We start from the raw sequence: 22,480 nt of genomic DNA on the forward strand, positions 1-22,480 counted from the left end.
TATTATATATATTATTAAATATTATGTACATCTATACTTGCGCGTCACACATTTCAAGAAAAAATATCATTTAAAATAAAATTTATTAAATATTAACATTAATTATATATACATATAATAGTAATTATATACAATAGTAAAGAGTTAATTTTAAAATTTTAAATGTATTAAAATCTTCATCGTTCCTAGGAAGTTGAGATTATCTTCATGTCATACAGCATAGATTTCCAAGGACACGTCCTAAAGACATTCAGAGGACAGCCCTATGTTCTCTCAATATCTTAAGGTTTGTAGAATGTCTCTTGAATAAAGTATGCTGTGTGGGAATTGGTTAAATTTTTTTCTACGCTTCTTCTATATCGAGTTAAAGAATTTTTGATTTCTGATGTCTGAATAGCCAAAGTTTAAAAACAATAAGAGACATTTTACGCAGAATAAACAACGGTATTTGAAAAGGCGCGAGCAATATCGGAACAATGACATGGGCTCTAACATAGACAATTGCTTCGGAAAAATGAAATAATAATAACGGCACTTTTGTGTAAGTAAATATCCTCCATAACAACGAACTACACCATTTATGTTCTGTCTTTGGCTTGGATTTCGTAAAGTTTGTCACTTCCTAAAGCAGATAAAAGATAATTACTATTCTAGGCAAGCATAACTGATCAAAAGAAGCGACATTGTAACGACAAACTCGAACAAAAGAAGAGATTCGATTCGTGCAAACAGATTGATAAACAGTGGTTCGCAATGTTAAAAAAAAGAAGAAATACCTGTACAGTCAATTCGGAGTCGCGCTGATTCTCGCTGATTAAAGACTCGGCCATGCTTATGTCGTCATACTCTTCCTGATCTAGCATTATGGAAAGTTCGTCGTGCGTCCTTGTGTCCATGCCGCGCAAACAACGCCCGCACAACTGACCTCGTCTGTAAAGACATTTTCACTTGTTTCATAAATATTGTCATGTCGATATCTTCATGCAAAATTTTATGCCGATAACACGCAATTTTTTACGTTCCAATTCACTCTCATTTATATTAAGATAAATTTCTTTTCGCGATGTAGCTTTTAATTAAGTATATGGAACGATCTACAAGAAAGGGAAATGAATGAGAACGTACCTAACTTCCTCCAAGGTGCTAATCTCGTCTTGCAGACTCTTTACATCTTGCGCCTTATTACGCCACTCCGTTAATTGTTCCTCCAATGCGCTGTTCTCCTGCAACAAGGTAGTCAGCTGATGACTGAGTTCGGATACCTTCTTCTGTTCCCTAGCCCTTTGATTACGAGCGTCCTGTAGTTGCGTCAGCAGTGTGGTCATCTCTTCGTCACTCGCCGCAGTAGCTTCGATTATCTCTTGGGAGGATTTCGATGAACTCGGGGCAGCTCTCTGAACAAAAAATATCAATTCCTTTCTTGAAGACTCGGAAAGCAAAGAATAATCAAACACGCATGTTCAAAAATATGAACATAAAATGTTTTAAAAACATCTGAAAGGCGTCTTAGGCCGCTATATTTATATTTAGATCTTATGTTCAAGATTGTCAAGTACAGTCTTAAAAAGTTACGAATCAATCAGAAGGCCGTATTAATGTCTTAAGACATTACTTAAGACACCCAGCAAACGAGAATGAATTAAAATGGATTGGAATTTTTTTCTATCCGAATGCATATTTTAAATAGCGAATACTTTTTTTGGATTTAATTGGATTCAATTAGATGCAATTGGATTGAAAAACTGCATTTCCTATTCAAAATTTTGAATTGAACAGTATTCACAATTGTGTTTGTGTGCATAGAAAAAACTAATATTATTTTTAAATTGAAAAGCATAGAAATATGCTCCATGCAATTCCTATAAATGAATAAAAATGTATTCAGAATTGAAAAGCATTCATTTTAACATTCGTGAATCAATATTTCTTAAAATCTGAATCCATTTCACTATCCATCTCATTTGCTGGACAATTTTGAAATAAGAACGGATTATGAATACCGGCCATAGATTCTTTGCAAAAGACATCTTGAAGACATTTTATGTCCCGATTTTGTACTTGGCGTTTCTGGGATGTTACATGAAATATTGAAATCATTTGTACCTGTTTCTCGCTGCCACCTTGCGTATCCGAAGTTTCCCAATCGGTACTCTGTTGCTGTTGCAGTTGTTGTTGCTGATGTTGTTGTTGCGCATTATTCCTAGACGGGCTCGTGGCATGTTGGCGCAGTCGTTCGGTCAGGTCGTCAATCTTTTTCTGAAGCTCCTCGCATCTTACTTCCAGATTCTCGATAGTCACGGATTGGCTGGTCGCGCACAAATCGTTATATGATTATCAGTAGGAGTCTCCTGCAGAACATTGCACAGTATCGCAATTTCTCCGACGACCGAACATCTGTTCGAAATGTCGCCTCGTTCGGAGAAATGCGCAGCGCGTCTCCGGCGAAGTTTCTCCGGAATTTCGGGTCAATCGCGGAAAGCCAAAGCGCAAGGCGTCGAACCCGATCTGTACGAGAAGCACGTTGACCCCGAAATCCCAGACAGAATTACACATCATATATCGTTAATAATAGAAAAGTTTATTGTTGAGAGAAATAGATTCCATTAGGAAGATTAGAATGGTGTTAAATAGGAAAATAATACTTAATAACTTTCCATGAACTTTAATTGTATCAGACGGTGCATGAATTATGCATTTAGAAAGGTGAGCTTAGAACGGTTCACGTAGCCAATACAATACAAAGCTAACAAGATGTAATAACAGATCTCGTTAGGCCAGCACTTTTCCGCGATATTTCTAATATAATCTTATCTGGAATATCAAGCGATACATTTCTTTCGAATGAGAATGCTAATTTTTTTTTCTTCTTTTTTTTCCCTCCTTATTCGAAAATCATTTTGCCAATTGAAGAAATGGCGTAAAAAAAGAGGGAAGAAAAGATAACGCCTACCTTTTGATCAGTTTCTTATCGCTCGTGTTCTCGATCACCAGGTGATGATTCGCACGTTCCAGATCTTGCACGCTAACTTCCAGCTGTTCGTAGACTTTCAGGCGTGTATTGTTCACCTCCCTCAGGGCGGCAATCTGCTTTTTCATGTACTACGGAACGAACAAATAACACGCGTATTCATCGAGCAGTGCAATTTCGAGGTTGAGCAACTCCGTAAATCGTTACAACTCGAATTTTCTTACTGTGCCCCGCGATTGTCGCTATTCAAGTCTTATACGTTACAAAAAAGCCATACGGAAGACGCGGAAGCTATTAGTAAAATTATCAGAAAGTAATTGAAGTGTAACCGGTTTGCCGTGGGCAATAATTATCATTCAAACAATTATTCGTGGAAAAATTTATAGTAACCTCGATTTCTTGCGTCTGCTCCTCCTCGGTAGCTTGGTGCAGTTTGATGATGTTCTCCAGCTCCTTATTCCGTTCCAAAAGGGTCTTGCCGAGCTCCGCCGCCAACTGTAGATCTGCACAAAACGTGAGGCGTATTTTTGCATGAACGCTTTCTTGCACGAGCGCATTTCTTGTTTTTAATCTATCCGGATTGAATTTCTGATAAGTACGTGCCGGGAAGAGAGAATCGAAGCGTGAACGATAATTTCAGTTCCGGATCATCGTATTGAACCTGAGGGAATTCGCAAGGAATATCTACGTTGATGCAATCGAAATCGTCCCGAGCTCGCTTCGAATAATAATTATGCAGCCTGCCGAGCGACGGTTACAGGTTGCTGTTTCACGCTCGCGGCACTCCCTCATTCTGACACCGGCTAGGGCCAAGGACCTTCTCGCGGTGAGCAAACGACCGAGCTACCGTTTCGCAGTACTCGGTGCTCGGTGTCGCGATGGAACAATGTGACCCGCGAAGTTCATGGACGGAATTCTCATTTTCTTAATTGATTTTTAAATACTTTTAAATGCCATGGAGCACCGCATAAAATTGCCGCAAAATTGTTTCCCTACAGATTCCTGAACTGAACATCTGCGCAGTAAAACAGATACGTACAGAAAGAATTATTTTGAAGTATCTAAACATTTAGCTAGATAGAGAAATGATCTGAAAATAATTTTGTTGAACCATCAAAATAGTTATGTAGGAATTTCAAGATGTAAATAATGCTGCAAAAGTTTTGACATTTTATTAGCAACCAACTTGAACGCCCTACATAATTATTTTGATGGTGCAACAAAGTTTTTCAGATCTGTACTTACATAGCTAGCTAAGTTTAAGATGCTTTAACAAAACCGTTCTTTCTATCGATATATCTTTATAGATCTTTTTAGTGAAGATGCCTTTTCTATTCTTTTTATACACTTAGAGAAATATAGTAATAGCAATTATATAGATGACAACTGTACAAGTTTTGTATGTACATAGAATTAATGTATATATAATTATTGCAATTACAAGATAGTTTATTCGACAATGTAAATTAATTCTACACAATAATATAAAATTGTTATGTATTAGTTATTGTTATACTTATACAGTTGCCGTCTGCTTTTCTCCAAATATACGTTCTTCAATCACAACAGTTATAATTCGACACATGATCGACAATAAAGATCGCAAATAATCTATCTCTCTCTAACTATCACTTCTTTCATAATAAACACCATCCTTTTGATCACAACAACACCACATATTAATGACACCGTCAATCTTTCCCGCACAGATTTCAATCATCTCTTCTTACGTTCGCGCTTACTTACTACTTTCGGAGGAGGATCCCTTAAGACTCTTAAGGTACGCGAGCTCGATAGAATAATCCCAGCCTTCTAACGAGTTGGTCTGGGTCTGCGGGTCCCAGACCATGTCCACGCTTTGCCCGCTCATGACTCGCTCGTGATGGAACCTGCCAGTTCCCGTCGTTGCCCTTTCTGACACACAACCGGTTCCGTCGGAGGTAGCCGGTCTTCTGTGGCTGTGTGGTAGCCAACTCGATCGAAACGTCGTGTGCCCACCGAGCGGTAATCCAACAACTCCTTCCTTTCTCGCGCTCGTCTCCCTTCCCTTTTCTTTCTTACGCTTCAGGCCCCGACTTTTGCCCCCGTCTCTCCACATCGTCAATATCGTCATTTCGATCGAGAGGGGATCTTACTACCCGGCCACTTTTCAGCAGTTTTGAATTTCGGATAAGCGCCGAAGCGCATTGACGCTTGGACTGAGCTTGAACCCCGTTGAAACGGGAGGAACATTAACCTTTGAGAGAGTAGCGCTAAATTTATCATAAAGAAAATGTTCATTCTCTGATTATTCCGACAAGTAACGATAAATCAAATCTTTCGTCATTCTCTCTCTCGGAAGCACTTAAATCCCCTAAGTGCTCTTTCAGTACTCTCACTCCGGAATCCTCATCCTTTCCCTTCTGCCTTTCTACGTGGCTCGTTACCGTCGTTTACGGGATGATCCGGCGCGATAAGAGAAGGTGTCCCACTTCTAAAATCTTTCGTCGTGCGTGCATATCTTCCCACCAAGGGAAATGGGGGCTGTAGGTTGACGAGACAGGGTGATCTGACAGGTGATGAATGAGAAAAATCGTCGTGTTCATCGCTCGCTTGAAAATTAATATAAAATATGTAAGCTCACTTATAGACAATATTTACAGATGGATCTTATATTTGAAATCTTAAGTACACTCTTAACATGTCATGAATCAATCAAAGGCCAGTATTCATAGTTTTATATTTAAGACCGTCTCTTCTTAGTTTTAAGACGTATACAGACTTTAAAGGTGACATAGACTCTAGAAATTTATAATAGATTCTAATCTAATGAATTGAGCTCCTATGTTGAGTCTGTAAATGGCAGTTATTGCAAGATTTTCTATTTTTAAGTTCAAAAGAAGTTTTCTAAATAAAAGAGCTGAAGATAAGTAAATTTATTATTAAAAGAGGCCCTATTTATTTAAGTATAAAAATAGGTTTATAAGATTTTATTGAGCTTCAAAGTAGGACTAAAATTTCAACTCGGAAATATTCTTAAGATTCATTCATAAACCAATCAGAGAATCGTATTAGGATTTTAAAACATTACTTGAGACGATCTTAAAATAAGAACGGATTATAAATACTGTTAGAGAATGCCTTCGCATTTTCCACGATGATCGGATGAATAAAACGTGAACGTCAACAATATACTTCACTAACAATAGCTCGAAGGATGACGAGCAAGTTTTTTCGTTAAGACTAATCATCATGGTCGTTTCATTGTTTCGAAGTTGTAATATTAATTAATCCGATGCTACTAGACGAATAACAGCGATTAAGCCGCGCCGTTCCTGCGTATCAATGTTTAGTTACGTTACGTTAATAATCGACAAAACCTTGATCCACTTGGACATAATGGCGAATGCAACAATCGGCAATACGTGACATGTAAAAGTTTTATCAGATGTCGTTTGACACGTTCACTGTCCACGGTGAACGTTAAAATAGTAGAATAAACATAAATATTCATACGCGTTTATATAGCTTTCCCCGTATGTTGTCTGGGACTCATTCTATAGAAAGGATTGTTGAACAGCGTTTGAAACGTTGCAAAAAATGTACGAGAATTTGCAGAATAATTTGAGGATGGCATCTAACTTGTACATTTTACGAACATTCGTGCAGATCGGACAATCCCGCTTCGTTACCGAAGTTCGTGAATCATTTATACATTTCGTATCCTATCTGATTGTTTTGGAACGAATCCAAATCCTATTGTTTCTAATGAACCCTCAATCAATTCAACCTCACGTTGCGATGACCTCCGAAAACATCGGCCCAGTGCCCTCGTTACTCGCACAATCACGAGAGACGGACATTACCTGCCGTATCGCGATCAACAAGTTAAAAAAAAAGGAAATTCCATTCTTTCGCTTTTGACGTTTCGCCACTACGTCAGTTTAATGACACGGTCGGTGGTAAACCAACCGTTACGAGGAAGAATCGCGCGAACGATGTACGAGGTGTAGGTAGGTATATCCAAGAAGAAGTAAGTGAAGATGATAAATTTCCGACGTGTTCCGTTGACCCTTAAGCCTCAGCTTATTAACAACAAAAGCCGTTCTCGCGTAGGAAACGCATAATGCAGCTCATATGCTTATGTGTGGGAAAAGTGGTACGCGAGAAATCGATGAGTTTGTCCAGAAAATGCTTCGCTTCGTCCTTTTTCGCTGCTTTACGGAAATAGTCATCTTATTGCAAATGCAGATTCGCATACAAAGAAAAATGTAAAGTACTCTCTAAATTCTTTGGAGTAAAATCTCACTCGAAAGAGTGACAACTGAGTTTTGAAGAAGATGGCTCAATTTTTAATCTTTAAGAGTGAGAAATTTCACTTTTAATAATGATAATTCACTCTGAAAGTTTTATATTATTATTGATACGATTCACATAACGCTGCAAATATTTCGTTGGCTAATCAGAAGAAAGATTTTTTTGAATTGATCAAAGAATGCTTCAAAGCATTTGCAGCGAATCGCATCATATAATATGCGTTAGATTCTAGTAAATTTTGCGGAATCGGCAGATCTATACAGAGGGCCAATTTATGTAAAACTCACTTTTCTAATAAATAAACGATTGCTATACAGTCGTATTGTAAGGTATTTTTACATTTTAAAATAAATCTATAAATATACCGTCATTTCTCCATAAAATTCACTTTATCGAATATCTTTGCCTTAGTGCTGATAAAATTTATTTTACTGCGCGATAAAAATCTTATATACTTGTATAAAATACAAGTATATAAAATCTTGAAAGTTGTTCATGCCTGAAAATAGTATGAATTACTTTACTATAAGATAATAATCACTTGAATGGATTTACTACAATTATATTATAATGTACTTTTTACTTTGCACTTTCGGTATTTTTATTTTCTGGCAAAAATAGTCAAAATATTTTTACTATTATAGTTTTATAAGAAAATTACTCAAGCTTTTTCTTCGTGTGAAGTTGCAGCAGAATCCAATTAAGTTCATCGTTCTCATCATTACATTTGCGAGATATCATTATTAGAAATGATTGGATAAGGAGAGCCAACTTACGAGTAACAAGTATCATTCGCTAATGCCACCGTCGTGATTAACCCTCATGGAGTCCTCGTACCTGTACTGGGAACCCCCACGATAATAATGATTCTCAATTCGTTACCGCTTCTGGTGAAAGTCTCACTTTTACACCGGCTGAAGAGATTGCGCAATAGTATTAATATTTTTTTTTCTTTCTTTTCAACGCCAGCGAGTTTACGCGCACGTAGATAAATTGTATGTTGGGAACGGCGAGTGTTATCGGAAAAAGGATAGTCCGGCGATAGTCAAATTAGAGCGTTCGCGAGGCACTTTGCGGTACTCGAAACTTGTTCCGCGCGACGTAATACATCCGATACAGCACCGGATAACTTGGCTTATACGTTTGAAGGTTTGCACTTTCCTTATGCGCTCGAAAGGTCAAGCCGATGCACCTGCGCACCGTTCAAAACAATAGATCTCCGTTTTTTTTTCGCCTCCTTCACCTCCGCCGCCCGTCAGTGATGAAGAGATTAATAACGTTTCGTCCGGAACATTCTCAAGAGAAAGTATCCGACGTGAGGGGGAGTTTAGATTCTATTCCGAGGTCGTCGGGTCATATTCCAGTCGAAATATCACGCCGATCAGCTTCCCGCACACGTCCTCGCGGAAAGAGAAGTCCAGACGAGTTATTTCGCTCGAGTCAACTCTCGAACCGTCGAGAACGTTGTTTCCGACTTTTGTCGCTTTCGTGTTCGCTTCGTTAGACAAACTCTTCCGCCTACGTGTCTCGATACTAGTTCATTAGCCGCACCACACCCTGCGATAAGTACTCATATATCGCATGAAGCGAAACGAAAGTGGGAAACTGAAAGCAACGAAATATTGCTCTCTTGAAAAATGTAGGAATCCTCCGATCGAAATCTGGTCACGAGATAGCAATCTGATTGGACCGATATTTTTTACTAAATTTTTGATCAGAGCGAAATAACATACATCTTTTTCTCCTTCTCTCAAAAAAAAAAAAAAATTATTAAAATATCTAAAAATTTAAGTAATTTCTTAAAATGCTAACACGACAAGAGAGTAATCGTAGTTGGACCTTGTACTTAAAGTTTCCTTAAAGTTTAGATACTCAATAGTCAATGAAATAATTCTTAGAGCATCTGAAAATAAATTTAAAGAAGCCTTAAATATAATAGGCTTTCTACAACAAGTCATTACCTACAAATCTTAAGCCATAAGAAATTGATCAAATCAATTATTTTTCTCACATTCAATTGTAATTGATCAATTTCTTATGGCTTAAGACTTAAAGCTTAGATAATGACTTATTGTAGAAAGCCTATAAATGACTACGGATATGATTGGTTTGATATCTTAAGATTATACTTAAGAGGGTTAAACTATAGTTATACAGATCTGAATATCTAAAAATAACTATATCTAAAAATTTAGTTATAGCTAAAATCTGGCTAGAGTCTGATTAGAAGGGTTTTTAGAAAAACGATAATAAGATTCAATTATCGAGTCGATAACTAAAAGAAGGGAATCACATCGGAGGTCAGACTCGATTTCATCGGATTGGTTGATGGTTACCAGAGCTTCCCTCCGACTTTCGCGTTCCTCAAGCGATAATATCGCAAATGCGATAATTAAGTGCATGTCGACGCGGCGGTAGGTACGAGTACACGTGTAGGTGGAGAGAAGGCGAACGTAACACACGAGATTCGAATATCTGTCCCAGTTGAATCGTGGTAGCACGATGCCATTCATGCATGCGTCCGCCTGCTCGCTCTCGCCTGATCTCTCCTTCTTCTTCGTCTTTTTCGCCAAACGGGTAACTGGAGCCAGTTGCATTCGCGATGTTAAGGCATCCCGTGAGCTGTGTTCCCAGCATTGTTTCGGACCAAGCGTAAAACATTCAAACGACGCGCGAGGTGCCCGAGGTTCAACGACGTCGTCGAAAGCGTACTGAAAGAGAATACACACGTGAAATTTCAAGCGAAAACGAATTTCGTGCGGAAAGAGAAGGAATTAGGGATTTAAAACTTTCGAATTTTTTTTCAGTATTGCACAAGGAAAAAGTAGTGCTACTGAAGTATCTAAAAATTTAACTAGATACTCATCAGAAAAAAATTTGTTTCGGCCATCAAAATAATTATATAGGACTCTCAAACTTTGGAACAAAGGTTCCAAAATGTTGAATCTTTTGCCAGTATTAACATCGATGCTTAGAATTCTCTATAATTATTTTAAAGGTTCAACAAAATTATTTTCAGATCTATTTTGACAAAAAAATAGACTAAATATAATTAAATAAATAATAAATAAAATAAATAATAATAATAAATATAATATAATAAATAATATATATAAATTGACTAAAAATATTGACTAAAAGTTGACTTTAAATAGTGCTAAGTAAACATTTACTTATTAACTAAATATTTACTTAATAAAAATGATAATTAAATCGAATTAATGTTTTTTTGTATCAAATAAACATATGTTTACATCTAGTAAATATTTATTCAGAACTATTCGAACAAATATTTATTAAAATTTAATGTTTTTCCCCAATGCAGCTAAATTTTTAGATATTTTAGCAAAACTATTCTTTCCGTGTATCAACTAATGACTTTAAACAATCAATTTTGTGATGTCTATCATGGATTGGAATAATCCAAAGTGTCACAGTAAAAATATTTTTCGGATAAATCAGACAAGGATTTAAATTATATGTCACCGCATTATATTGACGAGAAAAGTGAAAAGCATACAAACGTTTGAAACTATTATTCTATTGATCGTAAGATAATTTAAAAATACGTATTTCGCACAAAACTTTATACTAAAATATTCTTTGCGCTCGTTAAATATTCATATATTCATATCACCAGCATTTTTATTACTGAATCCTCAAGTGCACTCACTGAAGTTAACGGCCCTTTATACTGGCGTTCACCAGACTGACATTTAACGAAGTTCCTGATCACAGCTGACCATAGCCGCGGTTCGACACGGTGTACGGTAACAACTACCGGTGTAATAATAACTGAATAATTTATAATTACACATTATCCCTGAGCGGATATACATTTATTACAGTAAAATGTATACGATACTTTCGGTACAAAAAGATCAATCCCGAAGTCATCGACGAGTTACATAGACTGGAACAAACCAGAAATATCGATGCAGTTCTGCTACACACAATTCTGTTACACAAAACAGAAACTACGAGATCTACCTGGTGAAGGAAATTCAATATATAGGCGAGAGTGTATCCGTCTTCGTGTTGCGTCGTCTTAACCGCACTTTCCAGCTCTCTGACTTGAGTTTCAGCCCCTGAGAAACCCTCTGAGAAACAGCCGCGAGATAGTTAAAGCGGCCTTTTACCTGTATCGCCTCAGGAAAGACATGAGAACTAAGAGCGCAAACTTCTTAAATTGCAGCTCTGAAGCTACGTTATCTGATATCATTGAACGATTATCCATTGAGACTGTCCGACTGTTTGCAGCTTCGAAAGACTGTTTGCGCTTCAATCGAGATTTTTCTTTTTCGAAAAAAGCGAAGACTAAGAAGGTACACCGGATGTGTTCTTTCACGACAATACCAACGGAAGCCGAGTGAAAGTACTTCAGTACTTTCGATCGTCGAAAAAACGGCCGGCCTTGGCTATTTCACACATAATTATCAGTCATTATCTTGCATTCGTTCTATTAACAATTAAAACGTAACCGGTATTGCGTGTATCTTCGTCAGCTTTTAACCTCTTCAGACTTGATTTTATTGGAATCATGTTAAAACATTTTTTTTTTAATTCAATTCATGTGTATTTTATATAAAGTTTATACTAAATAGTTAATTTTTTTTCAAAATTTTGATTATTTTTCCAACATATACATTATTATGTCGATAGAATTAAATAATTTCAACGAATAATGCATATTTTCAAATTTATACATTACAGTGTACAACGGAGAGATTAAACGACTACTGACGAGGTAAAACGATCGATCTTGTTCAATCAACTAACTATGATCTACCGTAGCAAATTTTATTGTTATAATGAGATTAACTAGTTACTCCCGTAACTAGTTAATCTCATTATAATAGAAATGGTATTACAACAGGAGCAATGAAAGGCTAAGTAGAGAAGTTTAATCTTCTCTTTAATCTACATGTCAAATTAATCCTATCGCTCAAGGCCATCCCATAGCCGGTCGTTCTCTCTATTTCACCTTCGTAATTTAATTGGGAAAAAGTTGTCTCGCATTAAACGGAACGAAATCGCGAGGAAAGCGAACGGAACCGTCGTCGTGTTAGTTTTTGCCCGGATTTTCACGGCGATTTCACATCGTCTTTTTCCATCAGCGCGCTGTCGTGTGGACGTCGAGAGTGAAGCGGAAGTAATATCTCTTGCGAATCTCTAGCTGGTACATCTGGCCTAAGCAATTAACGTGACGACGCGTCGTGAGAACTGCCAATTTCTGTATGTATAAATAAGGTTCGAGCAAGCAGAGATAAGACGCGAAGTCATCGCGAGACGAGATTTCTTCGAGAACTCCTCTCGAGGATCAGCGAAGAAAAGAGGCTCGACTGCGATTCTGCTCGGAAAGACGACTTGCATGCTGATGTGCGCGTCCTCCGAGAAGTACCTCGTAAACTGCGCTTCGTGACGCAGGAAGAAAGGAAATTATGCATATGCACAGGAAAGAATATTGATATCGTTCCGCAAAATAAATTCTCTTCGAGAAAAATTCACTTCCTGAGTTACATTCCAAAAACTCTATACTCCGAGTAAAAGAATTATTAACTTATAGGTCGATTATAATTGGTTCGTATTTTAAGAATTTTCTTCGGCTTTATCTTTTTCTTCTTCTTTTCTTGAATATTGACTTTGATCTATTTATGTCATTTTGTAACATTACTTAAGATAGTCTTGAAATACGAATCAATTATGAATATCTATGAGTTAACTTTCTTACTCAGGGCTATTTTAGAAATTTAATTCACTCGGGTCCACATGAAAAGACTAAAATATCTAAAAATTTAACTAGATACAAATCTAAAAACAATTTTGTCAAATTACACACAAAATAATACGTAGGAATTTCAAGCATGATGAGTAAATTGCTCAGAGCAATGCTGCAAAAAAATTTTAACATTCTAACCAGTTTGACATTCTATATAACTACATTTTGATGTTCCTCCAAAGTTATTTTCAGATGTATCTATTTTTAGATACTTGATCAAAATCGTTCTTCCCATTTGATAAACAACAAGGATAAAATGTACCTTGAATTCTTGAACGCATTCCACAGTATTTTGGAACATCGCTGTGGATATAATCTTTGAGTAACTAAGACCTTGAAAGTGAATTCGTACAATTTCCTGCGTCCATAAACTGAAAATTTGATAATATCTATAAATAACTATAATTTTGTTGATATATGAATTATTATTATTTAAAATTCTGTTGTTTTAATTTCTAATTTGTGTTGTTTTAATTATAATTTTATTATTTTTACGAAATTTTGATCAGAACAATATAATTTTGTAATTAAAACATGATCAAATTTTGATAATTCACATATCAATAAGATTGTAGTTGTTCATATCAAACAGTTCTTTCAATACAAGCTCGAGACGGGAAATGATTCTAGAACAACTTGTAGAATGCCCTCATGCATCGCGGGATGATCATAGATAACGTGTATCGATATCGTGCCGCAGTCTGTAACTATCAGAAACATAGTAAGTATCTCCGAGTGCACGAAGAATATGAGAAAGAAGGTCAACGTTACGGGATGCCCTGCAGGTAATGTTGCGGGATGCAGGATATTAGACGTTCAGTCTCCATAGAATATAATCGCTGGATAGCGATGAGATGACTATCTCCGCGATATGCTAATTTGATTTCCACGTCCGAGGCATTATCATTTGAGCGCGCGCGATAATTAATCCACTAGTTAACATCGTATGAGCGGATACTTGGTTTGCTTTGGTGCACACAGGATGTCCTTTTACTTACAGATTTTGTGAGATTATTATGTTTAAAGATGTACTCGAGACACATTCGCGATTTACCGGAAATTTTTCTATTAGAAAACTTGTTCACATCATTTTCCATGCGCCGATTCGGAATTTAATTGTATCTCCTTTAAAAGAGAAAAATAGAAAGACAGGATAATAGGCGGAGCTAGGGCGCGAGAATACGTCGCATAATTTGGCACTTCGTTATGGTTGGAGGTCGACGAAATGTCTTGCAATAAAGAGAAAGACTCGTTAGCGGCGCACATCCTCTTCGCACGACAGACACCTTCCCACGCATAGCGATTGCGAGAAATAATAACCGCGTGTACAACGAGCCGTCCGGAGATCGCCATTATTTTCCATTGCTATTTTTCTCGCCGATCTCTATAGTCTCCATTAACGCAACACGCGAACACGTAACATCATCCTCGGATCTGCCGGGAGGTCGTTCGCGCGATGCCGTGTAAAATCGAGTCAGTGTGCCAAACGTGATTTACTCGGCCACGCGTGGTACCGGCTGAATTCTTCACTCGGGTCTTTTACTTTCACAAAAATTCGCGCAGATCTGCGTGGGACGGTACATTACCGCACGATGCACCATTGCTGTCCAGTAAACGCGGACTACATGCATAAAATGAGGACTTTAGAACTTTGGAATGAAAACAATTTGCTAAATCTTAATATATATTTCTTTGAACAGTTGTAAGTAAACATTTGCTTACAATAAATATTTACTAAATAAATATTTACTAAATAAAAAAGATAATCAAATTTAGTGATTTTTGTATAAAATAAATATGTGTTTACATTTTTAGTAATATACTTACTTTACTTTGGAATATATTTAAATAAATATTTATTAAAATTTAGTATTTTTTGCAGTGTATTTTGATCTTTTTCAATTTCATGAAATTGCGAAAGAGGCTACCAAATCAGTAGAATCAAATTAGACCTATCGGAATTTTTAGTACTCATTTTAGTACTAAATTGTTAACATTAATGATAATTTTGTACAGTGTATTATTTCGAAAAATATCGTGACGGTGTTAGTTTAATATTAAGGTAGCAGGACCAATTCAAAATAAAAGAAAAAAAAAAGAAATAATATCAACAGTCAATACAATTCAATTTGTACTATTTTGTACTACCAAAAACAATTCTATACATTATGTGTCATTTCCAAAAAAACAGTGATGATAGTTTAATAAACAGAGATAATAGTTTAATATTTAAGTTGACCATAAAAAAAACAAAGGCAGAAATTAACACAACTGAATTTGTACTAATTTGTACCATTAAAAGTAAGTTAATATTTTTTATATTAGGTGTACAACCTTTGCTTCTGCCATTTTCCTATAGATGGCTTTAGCGGTAAGTGGTGGTCGAAATAAATAGATCATAGACGTCATACAATAAACTTGGGCATCTGTCAACATAACCCCATAGAAACATTAGTCGATTTGTGTCTGCATCATAAAGTTATTCTCGATTGAAAATGTCAGTTTACGAGCCAAATTCTCGTCATTTGCGGGAGGTTTTAATTTTTTGCTTCAATATGAAGAAATCTGCGGCTGAGGCTCATCGAATGCTCTCAAATACTTATGGTGAGGCCGCTATTAGTGAAAGAACGTGTCATGAGTGATTTCAACGCTTCAAGAACGGTGATTTTGACATCCAAGGTCATGCTCTGTATTTGGTGGGACCAGCTCGGCGTAGTGTATTATGAACTGTTAAAACCGACTGAAACAATCACAGGCGATCGGTATCGGACGCAATTGATGCGTTTGAGCCGAGCATTGAAAGACAAACGGCCGCAATGCAACGAGAGACACGATAAAGTGATTTTGCAGCATGACAATGCTCGACCCCATGTTGCGAAAGTGGTCAAGACATACTTGGAAACGTTGAAATGAGAAGTCCTACCCGCCGTATTCTCCAGACGTTGCTCCCTCTGACTATCACTTGTTTCGATCAATGGCACACGACCTGGCTGACCAGCACTTCCGGTCTTATGAAGAAGTAAAAAATTGGATCGATAGCCTCAAAACATGACTAGTTTTTTCGACGCGGGATTCGTACGCTACCCGAAAGATGGGAGAAAATAGTGGCCAGCGATGGACAATACTTTGAATCATAAATGTATAACCAGTTTTTTACAATAAAGCCTCGAATTTCGGAAAAAAACGGCGGAAGCAAAGTTGTATACCTAATATTTTCTCCTTAATGACTATTAGTATATACTTACAATCTGTAAGACATTCCACGGCAAACCGGGCACCTTCGAATCGTCATTTTATTTATTTGCTAACATACATATTCTACAGAAAAACATGCGTCGCATGAGACACGTGCGTCGCGTAAAAAATGTGACTTTTTTGTGAAGTTGTTGATGCTTATAATGACATTTGCATAAATTTACAAAAAACGTTGCTCATGCGAATATTTAAATAATTATATCGTTGAAACCATTAATCGTACAAAAAAATGGAAAATTTTCCATTTTAAGAGATTAAAAGTCCGATTCTAAAGATCTTAAAATGTTTTATGGATTACTTTTAATTACTAATAAATTATTACTAATAAGTTATTTTAAAGAGAAAACATGTACAATATTAACTTACAATATTAACTTATTTTCAAATACAAATTAATACAAATTCAATTGTGTTAATTTTTGCTCTTGTGTTATTTTTTTTATAGTCCTGCCAACTTAAATATTAAATTAATAGCGCCACTATTTTCTTGGAAATGATACATAATAATTGTTTTTGGCAATATAAAATAGTATAAATTCAATCATATTGATTTCTGATATTATTTTTTCTTTTATTTTGAATTGGGTCTGCTTAATATTAAGCTAGCACTATCACGATTTTTTTTCAAAATGGCATATGATACAAAATTATCATTAATGGTACAATTTAATAGAAAATGAGTATTAAAAATTCTGATAAGTCCAATTTGGTTCTGCTAGCTTTATAGAGTTGCTTGTCTTTGCGTTTCATAAAGCTAAGTCCTTGCTTTAAGAGGCCATAAGCTGTAAGCTATAAATTGTAAGTGACGATATATTGGCCACAAAACTTATGCTTTTAGGCCATAAGGATTGAATTTTGTTCAATTTGCTTAAGTTTAACGGTTAAAGTCTAGACTTTAACCGCAAAAGCAGTTTGAAGATAAAAATTATTGTCACTTAATCTCTTTCGGCTTATAACTTAAGGCTTCTTAAAGCAAAGTTATGGACCTATCCTCGCAAATGCAAATACGCTTACTTGTAGAAAATAAAATATCTATGACTACGGAGAAATGCATTCTTGAAACGTATAATTTCAGCAGAGAGTCATCAACTGTTTAACAAATAATAGATTTGAATAATAGATGTACAATGGTACTTTAATTGTTTCCGTTTTGGGATAAAATCTAACACATCCCTCCGAGATGTGTTTGCCAACAATTAGATATTCTGACAAAAACAACCGTAACAATTTGCGTCCGAGTACCATCACTGTATTCATCGTGCGTGACACGATGGTATCCGAACCGAGTCGAGAGAGGAGAGTCGCCGCGTGTGCGTGGTCGACAAAAATCATACGAGTGACCCGCGTTGCGTGCGAAGATGCACGCGTCGCCGGTAACGAGAGAAATGAGCCTAATAATACCAAGATAAATTATATGAACGTGAAATTATGGAACATGGAATTTTATAAAGAAAAGTCTGCCTTGCAGCTATAGATTCCTTTCTCTTTTTTTCATATACATGCCCTCGAATGCCGTTGTTAAACGACGTCTAAATGAAATTTTAAGGCGTAAAAACTTAAGCTTTAAACTCTAAGCAGCAAGAAATTAGCCCATCGCAATCGAATATGAGAATTTCTTGCGACTTAAAACTTAAGTTTTATGTCTTAAAATTCATTGTAAACACTTTATTGTAGACTGCTTTAGATATGAAAGAAGCAAATTATAATCCAATTCCTTAAGTTAAATAACATTTTGTTATTTTTAACTTCTATGTATGTCAAAATGTAAATTAATCCATTTCTGAATCACAGACTATAGTTAGTTTCAAAGTAAACATCGTCATATTGATGTATGCATTTAATAAATCAAATTTGAGTCAAACAATATTTTCTTGAATTAAATTGTTTAATTTCATTTAATTAAATTAATATATTGAACATATTGGGTAGAAGCAATAACGACTTGGAGAAATAATAAAAAATAATTCAATTTGGGTATAATTTGACATTATGGATTTAATGTTCCAACACAAAACCGACGTCCGATCGAATATTCTAAAATCAACGCATCCAAGAAGCGGATCGAATCGCGACGAGAGAAAAACTTGTGAAATTAATTGTAGTTAATGCCACTTTTGATTTATGGCGATATCGTGCGTGAAAGAGTCGAGAAACTGGCGCAGCATTAAACATCGTCCGGAAATGTAAATTACTCTCACGAAAATTACTTTGGTTTTCCACGCACGAGGAGGCGAGAAAGCGTTACCATTCCATGCACACTTAATCTGAATTTTTCTCTTTTTTTTCCACGCCGAGACATTCCCTGAGTAAATATCGAGTCAAAGCGATCATACAATCTGAATAATCGATGTTGGGGACACGAAGTGATTATGCTCGAGAGAGAGAGAGAAAGAGAGACTTGTCTCCTCGCCGCAAAAGGCAGCAAATAAAGGAGAGGAAAAAAAGAATAAAACACAAGAGAGAGAAGCGCCGATAAATCCACTATTTTGTATACGTATCGTATTACGTGCATAATTTTTTCATTCGCGCAACGATCTCGCGCGGTACGCCGAGCGTGACCTTCGCGTTACGAGATTTTTATAATTCGTTCCACATTCGGCCTTTTCGCGTTGACGTAACAACCTGGCGCGCGGTGTATGTTCGTACATACGTACACGTCTCGCGTGATGGAACGTGGAAACGATACCCGTCGCGGTATTACCGCGTTCGAAAGGGAGGCCGCGACTCCGCGCCTTTTCTCAATCGCGCGCGGCGCGGTTTACCGTAGTAAGATCTTCCGTTTCCTCCCTTCCATCATATGTCAGGATTCCAGGGAGGGGAAGGCGAGCGATATACACGCCCAGGAAACTGGAACAGGTATGCAAGTATGTGCGAAGTAACGCGCCGCGGGAATGCAACAGGCGCATGCCGCATACCGTACGCTCACCCAGTGAACGCGTATTAACCCATTCCCGATGAGAGCCGGCGCGAGAAAAACGCGCGCCCACATCCGCGCGAGGCGAGGCGAGGTGAGGTGAGGTGAGGTGAGGTGAGGTGAGGTGAGGTGAGGTGAGGTGAGGCGAGGCGCGGCGTGGCGCGGCGTGGCGCGGCGCGGCGCGGCAACCGGTGGTCTCGATGTATATAAATAGTAACGAGGGAACTCCGATCCGTTCAGGAAATCCGCGATGAATAGCCAGTATCTTCCCGCGATGAATGCATATAATTGCGTCGCCCGCGGTTCACTAGGAGGTGCATGCGGTCAACGAGAGAGACCGGCGTGGCGGCGCGACTGATGTGATTTGGGTCAGACCGTAGTCTGACCGTAGTATGTATAGTTGGGATAGACCGGGTCAGTCGTAATTCGACACACTGTTGGAAAATTTGTGTTAAATTTAACATTTCACGTGTTCCGAACGATCCAAATTTATGTTAATTTAACATTGAATATGTTGATAACACGATATTTAAAAAGATAAACAGAGAAAAGGTAATATATTGTAAACAAATCGTAGAAGCATATTCTTCTCAGTAAAATTAACAATTATACGCTAAATTAATACATATTTTGTTTACTCTTAGAATTTATTTCCTAAAACGTACATTATTTAGACGTTTTGTTTATTCACTTACTCATAAATTGTGTTATTTTGATACTAAGAAATATTGAATATCAATTTAACACAAACTAAATAATCACATTATGTTAAATTAACATTCGAATATATAAGAAAATTCAACACCAAAGTTTAACAAGAACTTGAGTGGACCGTTTCCAACATAAATATGAAATGTATTTTTTTACTGTGCACGTGGAAATAAAGAGAAAGAGATAAAGAGGAAAAGAAAACATGCATTTATTTAAAAAATTATGAAATTTGCTAAAATCTACAGCAAAGAGTAAAGTATTTGAATTATATAAAAAAAATAGGAATAAGAAATACAAGAAGAGAGAAAGAGACATTCGGTGAGAAATTCTCAAAGGAGGCCGTCATTCTTTGTGACGATAAGGAGGAATTTATTTATTCATTTATTGAGAGAGACAACAAATCGACGCATGCGGTCAGTGCAGTTACGGAATGTTACAAACCATTGGCCGTGACGCAGCTTACACGACACCGGAATTATCACCGTAATAATTCTCGCGCAAAGAGACAGTTAGCGGGACGAGTTCTGGATGCGCGATAATATCTAAGTTTATCACACTTGTCGGCTTAAGAGACGAGTAATTACGCGGGATATTGTCAGGTTTATACGCCAATCAACGCTATATTCCAGTCGTGCACCTGCATCGACTTTCTATCTTCACGGTCTGTACTCTCGTACAGGTTCTCTTCTCCTTCTCTTTCACGATTCATACCGCGTTATCGAGACAATGTTAAATAATTTTATCGACGAATGTAACGGTTACGTTACTCCGTAGTTGCGGAGGCGGGAAACGGATCTTTGTTAGGGCCCGGTTCCACCAACGTAAAATTAATCCCGGTTTAACTTACTGTTTATCTTTTTCTGTGTATCTCTTACAATTAGAATTTTAAGGAGCTCCGCACAGTAAAAGGAACAGAGAATAGAGAAAAAGAATTTCATCCTATCAGAAACTGTAATATATTCCACAATATATGATTTCTGATAGGTTGTAATTCTTATTCTCTGTTCTCTGTTTCCTATTCCTTTTATTGTGCAGAGCCCCTTACAATTATTCTTTCGAATTATTATTCTTAGAATTATTCTTAAAATTATTTAGAAAAATTATTCTTAGAATTATTTTATTAATTTATCTTTTCTAATTCGTAGAAAAAATTAAACCGAGACGAAAGTTAAATCTTACATTGGTGAAACCTAATAGAGACCTCCTAATAAGAATCTGAATGTGTGACAGTCAGTTTTGATTGGTCTGTTACTTTTTAGCAATTCCTAAGAGAAAGAAAGATGCATGAATAGATAAAGGCCAGTATTCAGTAGTCAGATCTTATATTCAAGATAGTCTTAAGAAATCACGAGCCAATCAGAGGATCGTATTAGCATCTTAAGACATTATTTAAGACAATCTGGAAATAAGAACGGACTGCCCAAAGTGTTGATTATTATTATAGGGCAAGCCCTCTAAGAACGTACAAACAACCAGAATCATTACATATGAAGAAGTGAAAGCCGTAGTATAAGTTTTTATGATTTCGAGAAACAAACGTTTTTTCAACACATTTGCTTCAATAGACTGCACCAATAAATTTCAAGCCGATAGGTTTAAAAAAGTATCCACTATCGCTTTTACTTCCACATATAGAGCGATGAGAGTTTACAAGAGAAAATAAAATAGCAAGAAAATAAAACTGAGTATAGAAATGTTACAGTAAGTAATATTAAAGCAAGTTTAAAATAACACGAGAATATATAAAATAAGAAAAAGAGAGAAAGAAAGAGATACGAAAAAAATAAAACGAAAAAGAGAAAGAGAAAAAATAATGAACTAAGAAAAATATCCGGTTGGAAGTGGACGAACTAGAGAATTCCAATTTATTAATCAGAATTCAATCAGAATTATTTTAAAATTTCAATATAAACTTAACCAGAAAATTCTGATTCATTCATTTTCAACTAAAATTCCAACAACATATTTTTCTCTCTCGCGTGATTTTGCTGAAACTAGAGACCCTGCAAAATTTCATTCACATTTTTATTAAAGGGTTTTTCGTGGAACCGAGCCTTAGGAAATTATTCATTCGAAAAAAGAAATATAGTATAGACTAATGAAAGTCAGCAACGATAAATGATGTAATTATTTAATGAATCAATAATATTGGATTATCTAAGTGACACGTCATACACGGTGTGTTCTAAAAACGTGTGATCTTTATATTTTTTTAACATTTCTACTTTTTAAGTTTTTAATATGTTCAAAGCTTCAGTGCAATGCTTCATGTTCCATAACTAACAACGTTGCATCTTTGTCAATTTGCGAGTGACTTAAGCATTATGGATATGTGAGCTAATTATACTTGTATCATTCTTGAGGAAGAACTCCAAAGAGAAGATTCGAAACATTCAAAATAAAGAAGACATCAATCCAATATCTGATTATTGATTGTTCACTAAATAATTGCGCCGTTTATCGTCGCTGACTCTTATTAGTCTACATTTATCTTTTTGTATTGTTTAAAATTCGAGAGTCTTAATATAATAATAATAATAATAATAATAATACTAAT

General features: G+C 36.3%; 1 protein-coding gene across 6 annotated transcripts in view; it reads right to left on the reverse strand.

The window, feature by feature from the left end:
- LOC108693171 (cerebellar degeneration-related protein 2) overlaps window positions 1-22,480 on the reverse strand; it is a 48,098-nt gene that overhangs the window by 2,623 nt on the left and 22,995 nt on the right. For 2 of the 6 annotated variants that reach the window (XM_018201979.1, XM_018201980.1), the window contains 5 exons: window positions 3,359-3,471; window positions 2,951-3,099; window positions 2,104-2,305; window positions 1,126-1,394; window positions 777-930 (listed from right to left, as the gene is read on the reverse strand). In XM_018201979.1, coding sequence (XP_018057468.1) covers window positions 777-930; window positions 1,126-1,394; window positions 2,104-2,305; window positions 2,951-3,099; window positions 3,359-3,471 — 887 coding nt within the window. Of the gene's footprint in view, window positions 1-776; window positions 931-1,125; window positions 1,395-2,103; window positions 2,306-2,950; window positions 3,100-3,358; window positions 3,472-4,714; window positions 5,560-7,925; window positions 8,493-9,600; window positions 9,976-13,305; window positions 13,345-22,480 lie in introns of those variants that run through there. The other 4 variants (XM_018201977.1, XM_018201975.1, XM_018201978.1 and 1 more) reach the window with 4 other exon arrangements.

The sequence above is a fragment of the Atta colombica genome, unplaced genomic scaffold, assembly GCF_001594045.1.
Source record: "Atta colombica isolate Treedump-2 unplaced genomic scaffold, Acol1.0 scaffold88, whole genome shotgun sequence".
Classification (NCBI taxonomy): Eukaryota; Metazoa; Arthropoda; class Insecta; order Hymenoptera; family Formicidae; genus Atta; species Atta colombica.